Here is a 12365-nt window from a genome sequence, read left to right as displayed (position 1 = left end):
GTGTCAAAGTTTATTCAGTTCAAATCCCAAATGGAAACTTATCTTGTTTTATTTTTCTTCAGACATGAACTTGTAAAGGACTTATTTTTTTTCTAGGTGGTTAGCTGAAATTCTGAAGTCAGGAACAGGGTCTGTAAATTTTCACTGTCCTATTCTGGCCAATGAAGAACATAGCCCCATAGATTCTTCCATAGCAAGAGGAAAGCTCCAGTAATTTACTTAGTGGGTGCATCACTTTGGTCCTCAAGGTCTTCCCCAAAATGGAGATGTTTTCTAATTGCAAATTACTTGTTCCTGGGAAAAGCTTTGTCCCTAGAGATGCTGGTCTACTCGCTGCTGATACATCTCACCTTTCACAGGAGGTCTTAGTACTGCTGCAGGATTATCTGTGGTGTAGTTGAAGGTGAATACAAGGACATTCAATTTTTATTCATTCCCAAACAGGGTAATACAGTTTCCTTGCTTCTCACCAAGAAGGTGACTTTACCTTCTTTTTAATTTACATCTGCATGACTGAGAACTGGCCCTTGGTCCAGCCTTTAGAAGAGTTATGCTGCAGCTGGAGGAATAACTGGGCGATTTCCAGACCACCCGAGAGCAGCACAGGGAGCACTGACACCTTCTTTCTGTTCAATGAATACACGTTGTCAAGCACATAACAATAATTAAGACATACTGTACCTCCAGCTGTTTGGATCTTGCTGTGTTTATTTCCTTCTAATCTTAATTAGAAAACAAAAGGTAAAGATGGTTAAAACATTGCAACATATCACTAATTCAGAACACCTAGAAACACATACAACAAATGTACTATTGTTCTAAAAGCAGCTACTATTATTATAGTTAATTGTGTTATTTTTCCTGATTTTTTTGTTTTGCAGCAAATTTTGGAAGCACCATTCAGTCACTAAACTCTGTGGTGTATGTATGTGACAGTAGTGTTTTGTTGTATTAAATCTAAATTATTATATGGTTTCATAAATACATGTTTATGACTTGTCTATTAAGTACCTATAAACCTAATACTTTTTCCCACTGTTCGAAAATATCACATGGAAAAGAAACAGTTTGTACTGGGTTTCATACAAGAACAGAAATAAACCAGAAAGCAAGCACTTACTAACTGTTATTACTGGAATTCACCACAATGCAAGTAAACACCTTCAAAACTAAAAATAGCTCTGCAAGGGCACCTATCGCAGCCTTTACTCCTAACAGGGTTTTGTTTTCTTTGAATTCACAAAGAGCACTCAGTGTGTGGAGAAGCTCTTCAGAAGACAATGTACCACATTGTAAGCATCTGTTCTAGGATCATTCTGCAAAAGTAAGTGTGTTAAAATCTAAATAAACAGGAACAATCACTTAAACGATTACAAATAGCCACCCTGCCTTAAGAGGCTCCAAGGCTAGCTAGTCTGTCTGACATAATAATTGATTTTTAAAGGAAATACATCCTACTAGATAAAATTAAACTGAGAAAACAGAAGAAATACAATACGCAACCTCCCAATACCTTTCGGTGTAGCTTTCGTCTGACTGGAAACCATGGCAGTCGCGTCCGACGGCAGGCCAACATACACACCACCATAGTTCCTGATTTAAAGAAACCATTAAAGAGACGTCAGAGCTTAATGTAATACTTCTCCCTATAATGCCAACATCACGCAGCAGCATTACAGACACCATAGATGGTCAGAGAGCAGAGCAACTCTGCACAAGCCTCCTCAGAGAAGCCTTCCTTTCCCATGGCTATGGGAAAAGTCCATAGCAAGTGTCACGTGCTTGCTAACATGGCACCAGGCAAAAAAACCCTTTGCCGCTAGCTGTTACTTTTAAGTGGGACCCAATCCTGTGAAAGGAGCTATTTTTCACTCAAGTTGTTAATATTTTTCATTAAACCCCAACTGAGTTGTGACAACAAACGCCACTGGCCCAGCTTCTTCTAGACGCTGAATATATCCCGCTGAGGACAGAGCCAATCTGATAGTAATGTTTGATACTGGGACCACTGGAGCACCTCACTTCAAACAACCCACACCAATTAAACAGCACTTTGACCTCTCCTCGTTAACAAGCAGGACCTGCATCTCCCTGCTTAGGGCCACACTTGGAGCAAACTGTTAAGAGGAAGGAGCACAAGGGTGTTGGGTACCTTCATAGCCCAACCCTCTCCCCTTCCCGGCCTCGCTGGAGTATTTTCTGGATCCAAGGCCTGTATGAAAAACTGGGACTGATGCAAGGAGGTGAAAAACTGGGTTCTTAAGAGCCTCTGCTGTGCCTGGAGCTACTTTCAGAGACGCCCATTGCTGCTCTGGCCTGTTATGTGCCAAATTAATCACACCTCCTCCAGCCCCCAGGGCTCTGAGTTGATTTCTGATTTGTTTGACAATAGAGACACACTTCCTTCTATTTCCAGCCCAGCGGAGATATCCCACAAGTGCTAATGTGACATCTTCTGTGAGGAGGCTGGGGTGAAGGCAGAGGTCACCAGCCCTTATTGAGTAGATCACTTATACCTGTGAGATAATGTCCTCTTGCCACTAAGTTCACCCCTCCCCAGCTCACTCACTGGATGGGAGGACTCATCAATACTGGGCTCTGCATGAGATTTCCTACTCTCTCTCTTTTTTTTTTTTTTTCTTTTTTCTCTGCTTCGGTGGCATTGGTGGGAATCAAGAGGAGGAAAGGAAGGACTGTACATCTGGTGGCAGAACTCACTGCAGCCTATTGCAAATAAAGCCAGTCCCAGTAGAGCACCTACCTCCTTTTGTCATCATCTGACACAGATTCTTCTGCTCTGTAACATCAAAAGATATAAAGCACATTAGCACATTGTTTCTTTCAGATCTTCCATCACCATCTGTGTAGATTCAGGAGCAAGGGAAGAAGGGGATTATTACTGATCCCAGTATAATTCAGGTCATCCACAACTCAATAAAGTATTCACACAGGCACAAAACCTGTGACAATTTTCCAATCTAATGTACAGAAGAAAGAAAAGGATTGAGAACAGATGCAGCTCAGTTTTCATGGCCCCCACCAGTGATGCCTGAAAGTAGATTTGGGAGCTGAAACAAGTAAATTAACACTTCCTGAGTCCCCACACTGTTCCACACACCACAGGAACACGAAGACCCTGCACGTAACAGGAACAAGTCTGGGCTGCTATTCCACCAAAAGAGGACTGGAAGGGACTGGGCATCCATGCTGGCATGGGAACGAGGATGAAGAAAGACAAACTTTCACAACAGCTGTGCCAAAAGATATTACAGAGCTTCTCTGTAAAATGAGGTACTGCAATTCCTGAAGCCAGAGTTGTTTGCAAAACAAGTAACTGTTACTAATCCTTTATAAATGGGCAATTACTTCTCTTCTACCTTTAGGGTGAAATCACAGGTCAGCCAGTAGGTCGACAGGGAGTCACTGAGGTTTGACTGAAATACTGTCCAGTATAGGAGATGGGTAAAGTAATCAGCATCACTGTGAAGGCAAATGTAGTACGGAAAAGCTAAAAATTTTATTCTTACTCCCCGAGGGTATAGTGCCTGCACGGTAGTCTCAGTCTGTACCCTGGTGTCAGTCTTCAGACAAATCACTCACCTACCTTTCATTAAACATTTGGACTTTGAGCTCTGCTTGCGTGGCTGGGTATGGATCAGGGCAGCAGCTGGCCTCTAGCTTGGTCTAAAACCTAACAACCTAGCAATAAAAACAGAGGCAAGATAGGTTGAGTGCTGTTAAATCCACAGATACCCTTCACCCCTCCCCTGTGGGGCAACTGTGACAACTGCCCAAGAAGGGGTCCCGCACCATAGCTGCTCAGGGAGCCATGAGATACAGCCACAGCGGTGCCCAAGGAAGGCTGCCAACAGCAAAGGGGGACCTCGGAGGGCTCTGCTGTGGAAATGCTTGCACACAGGCTGTTCAACCAGGTATCCTCACCTGAATATTCCCATCAAAGGATGAATTGCCTGGACTATGGGGGAAATGCAAAGATACTCCCCATCATGAGCTGATCCATGAATTTCTGATCTGCTCCATAGGTGATAAAACTGAGAGCTGGCCTTTACCCAGCGTTAGGGCTAAATCCATTCTGTAGCCTTGAGAGGCATTTCTGAACTATGGTATTTAACCATAACAGATGACAGTTCTTATCGTTATTTATTTATTCTAAGAGGTAGATGTGCCTACTGTTTAACCATCAGGGCTGTAGGCCATTACTGATCCTGAAGTCAATGACATTTTGGCCAAGATGCAGCCTTAAATGCAAGAAAACGCCCCTTAAACCTCAGTCAGCACTCTCCTGGGAGGGTGGCAAATGCTTTAAAAATACTGCTACAAGTTGGAAATTATTTGACATTTATCTTATTTCTAAGTTGCAGAACATTACAAACTATCCTCTTTGCATTACCACAGTGAATAATGGCAGACAGGGCCTTTTAATAGTAAAGGTTTGGGGTAAATTTAAGTATGCTGCAGTTTTGCTAAATTATATTCACCCAGGGCATAGTGCTGAGTGGGGTAAGCCTCCTCACCTGCTGTCTTTGCTTACGTCTTACCACTCCCTGGAGAAGAGATTGACTACGTCATTTTCTTCTGTTCTAGAAATGTTTTGTAACAGGGCATCACTGGACCATTACTATCATTTTCTCACCAAAACAAATTATCCAGGTCTATGATTAAGCAGGCTAGGCGTTTTCAGACATTTTGCTTTCTTCCTTTCCTCTTAATAGCTACAAATCAAAGTCTAATTTTGCAGTACCCTTTCCCTTAAATACACCAACAGCAAATATAATCTGGGATTGCATAGGCCACAGCTCTTGGGCTGGGTGATGACTAGGTGCAATCTGTTGTAGTCCTGCTAGGAAAGAAGAGGTGAGCAGAAACAGGAGGAATGTGGAAGGATGACAGGGAAAAAAAAAAACTCTGGTGATGGCACTTAAGGAAGAAGCCACTTTCCACCCCTTCCTGGGTACTCCTTTCTAAGCAGAATGAGAAGGAGTGCTGCTGCAGTTCATGCATTGCACACATTCACACACCTCTTGCCTTCACACACTGTGGCTTAGTAAATCCCCATTTTGAAATGTTCCCACTAATTTCACATGTTCAAATTCCCAGGTGCCAGCTGAGCCATTGTGGAAGGTGCTGCTTCTGTGCCCAGGCCGGGTGAACACGGGCAACTCCAGGGAGCAGGGCTGCAATGGCAACGCTCGACTGCCCGCATGGAAATGAGAATGGAAAGAAGCTCCTTTGGTTTCGGCAGCACTCTCATTGCCACATCTCCCAGACTCACAGAGAGGGTATGGGGATATGGGAGTTCAGCATATCCTTTCTCTCTCCCTCTCTACCTCCAATGTGTTTCTAGCTTCTTCTTATGACAGGGATGAAGGAAGAATCTAGCATAAAAAATATCTTTAAATATCTCAATTTACAGAGTCCTCCAGGAAGAGCAAGCTAGGATAAGCTTTTCTGCACCAGGAATAGAAGGCAAAAGAAACTTAGCAGTCTGATGTGCTTTGTACTGATCTGCTGCCGTGTTGCTGCCTCTTCCCTCAAATGTTGTTGACATCTGCTGCAGAGGAACTGAGAGAATGTTTTTCAGCAGGTAACATAGGTGGAGTCCTGTAGCTGGCAGGGAGATTTAGCAGCAAATCCACATAATGGCATTCTATTTTCAGCTAGAATAAATGTTTCTTTTGGTAAGGATTTGTCTGTCCCTAGAGGCTTCCTGTTACCCTCCTAAGTCTGAAAAAAATACTTGTTTCGGCTGTCAGTTTTTATATCCATCAGTCCTACGTCCATTTGATGGTAAAAGAAGCTGCCATTTTTCACATCATATTTTAAATATCAAATGACAGGCATTAATTCATTCCAACAACATTCTTCTTACCTCAGCTTTTATGACTCTGTGCCAAGCATCGTACAGACTCTTTCTAGCTGTGCTCAGTAGTACCACCAGAAATGATTCACTAAGCTTTGCCCAAGTGACAGAGTACTTCTCAGTTTCTCAGCACTTCTTGGGAACAAGGGCCTGTCATCTGTATTTGATGGATTTCTTCCCAGTATTTTGAGACAGGCTTAAACTGCTGTGTCCTTTCCTTCCTACTGTTACGAATCTTCCTCTGAACTTAAGACACATTCTGAATACCACAGGCATTGCATTATTTTCTAGCATATACTTTACCCCTCCTGTTTCTAAGCTTTTCCAGTTAGCAGTGACGTACTTTTCTATATTAGTGGGGTAGGAGCGTTGGCTGAAGCTCACCAGGAGATTCACCATTTATTTGAGGGTTGAAGCACACAGGGAGAGATCACATTCCCAGACCATATGTCCTTCTTGTTGCCACGCAGCCCTCAGTCTCACAGCACTTTGCGTAGGAAGATCATATCATCATCCCTATCTTACTGGTGGAGAAACTCAAGGCCCAGAGGGCAAAGCAGCTTCCCCATGGTCATCAGGGAGGGCTCAGACCAGGATCCAGCCCTCCCTCCTTCCACCCAGCTGCTCACTCCAGGAGATGCTGGTGCTTTGGCAATGAGTTGTAGTCAAGAAATGAGAAATCTCTTGAGTTAACGTAACCAGATTCTGTATCTGACTGAAATTTGACAACAAAAAAAATGTGGGTTTTTAAAAGATAAATTTTTAGTCTTTAGCTAGTAAAAGTGAAAAGGTGTAAAATAAAAGCTTGTGTGGATCTATAATATTAGTTAATAGAAATCTGCTTTGTTCATTTCCATGAAACTAAAATAGTTTTTCTGGTGTTTTATTTCCTCCGTAAAAATCTGCTGTTAAATATTAGGATGATTGATTTAGGACTTTTCAGGACACCACGGCCATTCCTCATTAACAGATCTGTTTCTAATGCCTGATGAGAAGGCTCAACCATGCTATTACTCACACAGGTGGTTTGGCTGGCTCCACTATACTTATCTGAATGAGTAATCATTCCAGGATTGACCCTTTCACTTTGTTTGTTTAGTCTGTACTAGTAATTAGCTTTTTCTAAGTTATCCCAATACTTTTTTGAAACATGACAGATGATCTAACACTAATAAGTAGGATGTTCCCAGTTTAACTCCTAAAGCCCAGCTCTACAAATGCTTACACACACATGAACGCAGTTCTATGTATACTCATACCTTGAAGCACAGAAACATGCCTACCAAATTTGAAGTTTAACAGTGCTTGCAATTTTGAAATTTAAAACTAACAAAGAGCAAAGAGAGAGATGCAGTTCTAAGTCACTTAAATTATCTAGATTGAACAACAACAAAAGGCCCTAATATAAATTTAAAACAGTGGGTTTGTATATGTAAGAGTGCTGAGGGCATGGATGCTGCAGGCTGTATCAAGAAGAGGTTCCTCAGAAGCTTGCCTTCTGTAATTTATTTATTGTCTGACACTGCAAACCTAGAAAACAGACTACACAGGTAACACAGATCTCTAGAGTATCTGTGACAACAGTGTTCATCTGCCAAGTGAGACCTGATGTTAGTTCTCAGCTGTGCTCTGTAATAGCAAGAACAAGCCTGTTCTAAAGCTCTTCTCTCCACTTCTTTATCTGACTTGGCAGCCCTAATTTCTACACCAGGATTCCTCCATCTAATTAGACTAGTTATTCTAAATGAAGTAAATAAAACTGAACAGTGTTCCTATTGCATAACATTAAAATCTTTCCCAGGTCCCTCAGTCTCAAACTCTAGTGGCAAATACCAACTATATGAAATAGAAGAAAGCAAGACCTCAGGAGGACTTATTTAATGTTGCCTTTGATGGGAAAATAAATTTATGGTTGAATAAAGCTGTTCCTGCACATTTTTGCATCAGCAAATGAAAAATGGGCTGAGAAAGGCTGATCTTTGCTGCTGCTTTTCTGAAAACCAGAAGTGGTCAAGAGGCAACAGGACGATAGAGGCTCAGACTTTTTGCATTTAGAGAAAAACAGGATGGGTAGGGCTGCCCTCTGCTACTCAACGTCAAAGATAAGGGAGAGAAAGAGGAGCCAATAGATACTATCTTCAATGTGGAGAACATCTAGAGAAGGTGGGTACTTTGAAAAGGAAGTCTGGATGGGTTACTAGGTCTCCTGCAAAGAGAGGAAATTTGCCTCAGTGGCTCTTTAAACCTCTCATAGGGCTTGGTGGAAATTTATGTGGTCACTTCATACAATGACATGGCCTTTGGAAAAAGGTATACCGGCATGTGACAGGGAAGAGTAGTCTGAAGTAATAGACCACCTGTCGGAGACAACTCTCTCAACATAAGCAGAGAAAAGACATTTCAGTTAGAGAAATAACAAGGAAAGGAAGTAAACAAGACATGAAATTGTTTTGTGTGGATGGAAGCTGTCACTAAAGACAATAAACATCCAGTGATGTTGATTGTATGTTCAGAGTCAGATGAATCATGTATGACTAAATCTAGTGTAAGGCTAGTAGGACTGAAGATAAGTCCAGGGTTACATATTTGAAAGAGTAGAGTAAGTACTTACACATCTTTAGTAGTCCCTGTGGCACCTAGAATGAAAAGAAAAAGTGCATGTTTACAAGATAATGGCATAATCCTCTAAACCACCCAATAGTACAGTAAGCATTTTTCTGTTTTTTTGTCCCAAACAATGCAGAAACAGCAACAGGAATTTTCTATTGTCAGAGAACAGGTTTGTCATTATTGTCTAGTTTATCCTCAATGATTATCTATATTATCCCTTACATTTATCACACTTAGATCTGGGTCAGATTCTCGGCAGGTGAAAATGACGCTACTGTGGACCTATGCCCAGCTGCCGTCTCTCAGGATGAGAGCAACTTAAGATAAAATTAATCTTTCTGAATTTTAGATGCTTCACTTTGTGCAGCCTTCTGGTGGCTGTGTGTGCTACAAAATCACCACAACTAACCAAGTAGCCACTCCTGAATGCCTGTTTATTTTGTGCACATGCCGTTTGATTCAGTTGTAGACTTGGCACTATGTGTGTAAAATGCTGCTCCATTCTTCCTGCCAGATTAACAAAGTTTTATAAAACAACTAGATAGAACTAATATAAACACTGGGACACAATCCATCCAAAGCCCCAGACACCTAAAGAGATCAACCATCCCTTAATTCATCTTGCTATTTAACAAAAAGGCAAAAAGACAAAAGCTACCACCTGACTGTCTGATCTCAGTGATTGATTTTTTTTTTTTTTTTTTTTTGGTGACTCAGATGCTTCTTGCTGGAAGAGGAACACTCACTCAAGTACAAACTGTTTCCTGTTCCTCCCAAGTTATTAATACCATGTTGTTATCACTGGTATATCATTCAGCTGAGTAACCAGCAAATGATCCCTTCTATTAATTACACAGGCTAGAGTAGACATTAGAAAACCTTTCACTTCTCCTTTTCCTCTTCCTCTCAGTACTTAGCTGGAAGAGGCTATCTGAGTTCACTATGAAGAAACTACAGTTATCAATCCAAAAGATTTTATGGGTTTGAAGGTAGATTGGATTTTTTCAGACATGGCACTTCATTTATTGAAAAACTTTATTTTTTGCTGCTGAAAAATATCCATCAATAGCAAGCATCTTTTGTCTCACTCTGATGTGCAAGAATATGCATCCTTATTTGAAAGGCAGAGAGGAAGAAACAGTCCTGCAAGTCTTTCCAGCACTATCTACCTGAGTGGATAGCTCAGATGGCAGGAAACATCTCCCTCTACAGCTAACTCTTGAACATAATATCAGTCCCAGTTCCTACGACTTGACTATCTCTCCTTTTCCCAGCAACAATGTAGACTAGACTTGTATAAGACTGTACACATTTATTTTGTTAGTATTGCTTCCAGAGTCTGCAAAATCTCAGTACAGCTATATGTATCAGCAGAAACTCTTAATTAAGCTGGGAGAAGTACCTCTATGCACAAAAAGCTCAGGTCCTCACTTTAAAACTTTGTGCTACCAGGCAGCTTTCTGAGACTCTACAGGCATGTCTACATAATACTATATATAAACTCTCCAAATTAATTGTGTCCAGATGAAAGGTTGGCATTGCAGCGCTGCATGCAAGCTCAATATCAGCTGATGTTGGGAGACATTTTCTGCTACCCAGGCTAGTTCATCCAGAGTCAGCTCAGGTATGGACCTTCAGGACACCACCTCACACATCTAGACAAAGCCTAGGCATCAGCAACACCTCAGACAACATACATTTTGAAAAGCCTACCTCCATTGCTGGAGCTAGCAGGACTTTTTTTTTCCCAGAAGAAAATATTCCTGTGCTGTGCCTGTTCTGCACCAGAGCCATGACTTTCTAATTTTCTCAACCTCAGCTCACTGCAAACAAACTAAATTTCTCGAAAAAGGTTCATGGTCCTTTCTGATGCCTTTGCTGAGCCTTCTCCAAGCCTGAGCTGAGGTCTCAGTGCTTTGGATCTTGATTTGAAAAATGAATGCCTTCCTTGCAGGAAATATACCAAAAGTAGAAGGTGTTTAATATGCAAATGAAAACCCACTTAGCTGGGTGAGAAGAACTGTGTGCCTACAGTAGTGCTACATTTCCCAGTGGAGATGCTCAAGTTCCAGTCAATCACCAGGCACGCTTCAATGCCATACCCGTCTTCAGTGCATTATGGTACACATACATTCACACTCTGGGGACAGGAGCTACCTCTCAGACCCATCAGCCTGGGCTTTGTGTAGAGCTACATAGCTATGAACCTGTGTTTGAGAACAGAGATGTGCCACTAGCATTCACACCTGGCAGCACTTGTTTCCCTTGACTATTAGAGAGGGCAGCACTGCTGAAAATCACTGCAGCACTTCGAAATGCACCTCGCACAAAAACACTGTGAACTAAGTATGACAAAAACAAATTCACTTTTTAAGAGATAATTTTTACTATTTATAATAAATAAATAAATAAAATACATAAACAAACAGTTTGTTTTCTATTGTTTTTATAAACACAAAGAAACAGGTCATCCTCACTTCCACCGATGGGATTCCATTGATTCCAGTGGTGTTATTTCTCATTTTCACTAGCAAAAGTCAAACAAGAATTTGTTCCAAATTCACTTGAGTACTACTAAAGTACCTGAATATAGATCTGAGAGTATTCCCAGATGACAAAGCAGTTTTCTTCCCGGAAGAGTTCTGAGCTTGTGAATGAACATCACTCCAGTTGAGTGGCCCATAATTATCATAGAATCATTAAGGTTGGAAAAGACCTTAAGGATCATCAAGTCCAACCCAACACCACTAGTGTGGCCAGCAGGACAAGGGAAGTGATTGTGCCCCTGTACTCAGCACTGGTGAGGCCGCACCTTGAATCCTGTGTTCAGTTTTGGGCCCCTCACCACAAGAAAGACACTGAGGTGCTGGAGCAGGTCCAGAGAAGGGCAACGAAGCTGGTGAAGGGTCTGGAGCACAGGTCTTATGAGGAGCGGCTGAGGGAACTGGGGTTGTTTAGTCTAGAGAAGAGGAGGCTGAGAGGAGACCTTATCACTCTCTACAACTACCTGAAAGGAGGGTGTAGTGAGGTGGGTGCTGGCCTCTTCTCTAAAGTAACAAGTGATAGGACAAGAGGAAACGGCCTCAAGTTGCACCAGGGAAGGTTTAGGCTAGATACTAGAAAAAATTTCTTCACTGAAAGAGTGATCAGGCATTGGAACAGGCTGCCCAGGGAAGTGGTGGAAAAACTCATAAGATTTTCTTCATTAGGGAGCCTGAACACTCCTTATACATAGATTTTATTTCACAATGAACCCAATAACATCTCAGTTTGCACAGATGTGTTTGTTTCCAAAGTTCAATCTATTCACCCTCACCCTTTTACTTCACTGACATATTTCTCTAACTCTTCCATGCTTAGTGAGCAACACATTATTTTATAGCTACTCAAGACCTGATTGCGGCCTTTCAGTACCTAAAAGGGGCTTATAAGAAAGATGAGGATAAACTTTTTAACAGGACCTGGAGCAATAGGACAAGGCGTAATGGTTTTAAACTAAAAGAGGAGAGGTTTAGATTAGATATAAGGCAGAAATATTTTACACTTAGGGTGGTGAAACACTGGAACAGGTTGCCCAGGGAGGTGGCAGATGCCCTGTCCCTAGAAACATTCAAGGTCAGGTTGGATGGGGCTCTGGGCAACCTGATCTACTGGAAGGTGTCCCTGCTTGCTGCTGGGGAGTTGGGCTAGATGACCTTCATGGTCCCTTCCAACTTAAACTATTCTATGATTCTAAGTTCCTCCTGCCAGAAATTCAGCCAAAGAATCTTGTTTACTACCAATTCACAAACAATGCGTGGCATTTCCACAGCAGCAAGGTGTAGTGCTCTCGTAGCCATGATGTTTTAGATATACAACTTGAGAAAAGCCTCAC

At 41.8% G+C, this 12365-nt stretch overlaps 1 protein-coding gene across 1 annotated transcript; it reads right to left on the bottom strand.

The window, feature by feature from the left end:
- Positions 1–1513: 1513 nt before the first annotated feature.
- LOC104467272 (chromosome unknown open reading frame, human C12orf75) lies at positions 1514–8517 on the bottom strand (the record flags this gene model as incomplete). The annotated part of the gene is made up of 3 exons (XM_010080996.1): positions 1514–1593; positions 2762–2797; positions 8493–8517. Coding segments are annotated over 3 exons (141 nt in total), but the record flags the coding sequence as incomplete, so codon positions are not given.
- Between the last annotated feature and the right edge of the window lie 3848 nt (positions 8518–12365).

Source organism: Pterocles gutturalis, unplaced genomic scaffold (genome assembly GCF_000699245.1).
Source record: "Pterocles gutturalis isolate BGI_N339 unplaced genomic scaffold, ASM69924v1 scaffold1244, whole genome shotgun sequence".
Classification (NCBI taxonomy): domain Eukaryota; kingdom Metazoa; phylum Chordata; class Aves; order Pterocliformes; family Pteroclidae; genus Pterocles; species Pterocles gutturalis.
The sequence above is the reverse complement of the archived record's forward strand: the minus strand, read 5'-3'. Positions and strand labels throughout refer to the sequence as shown.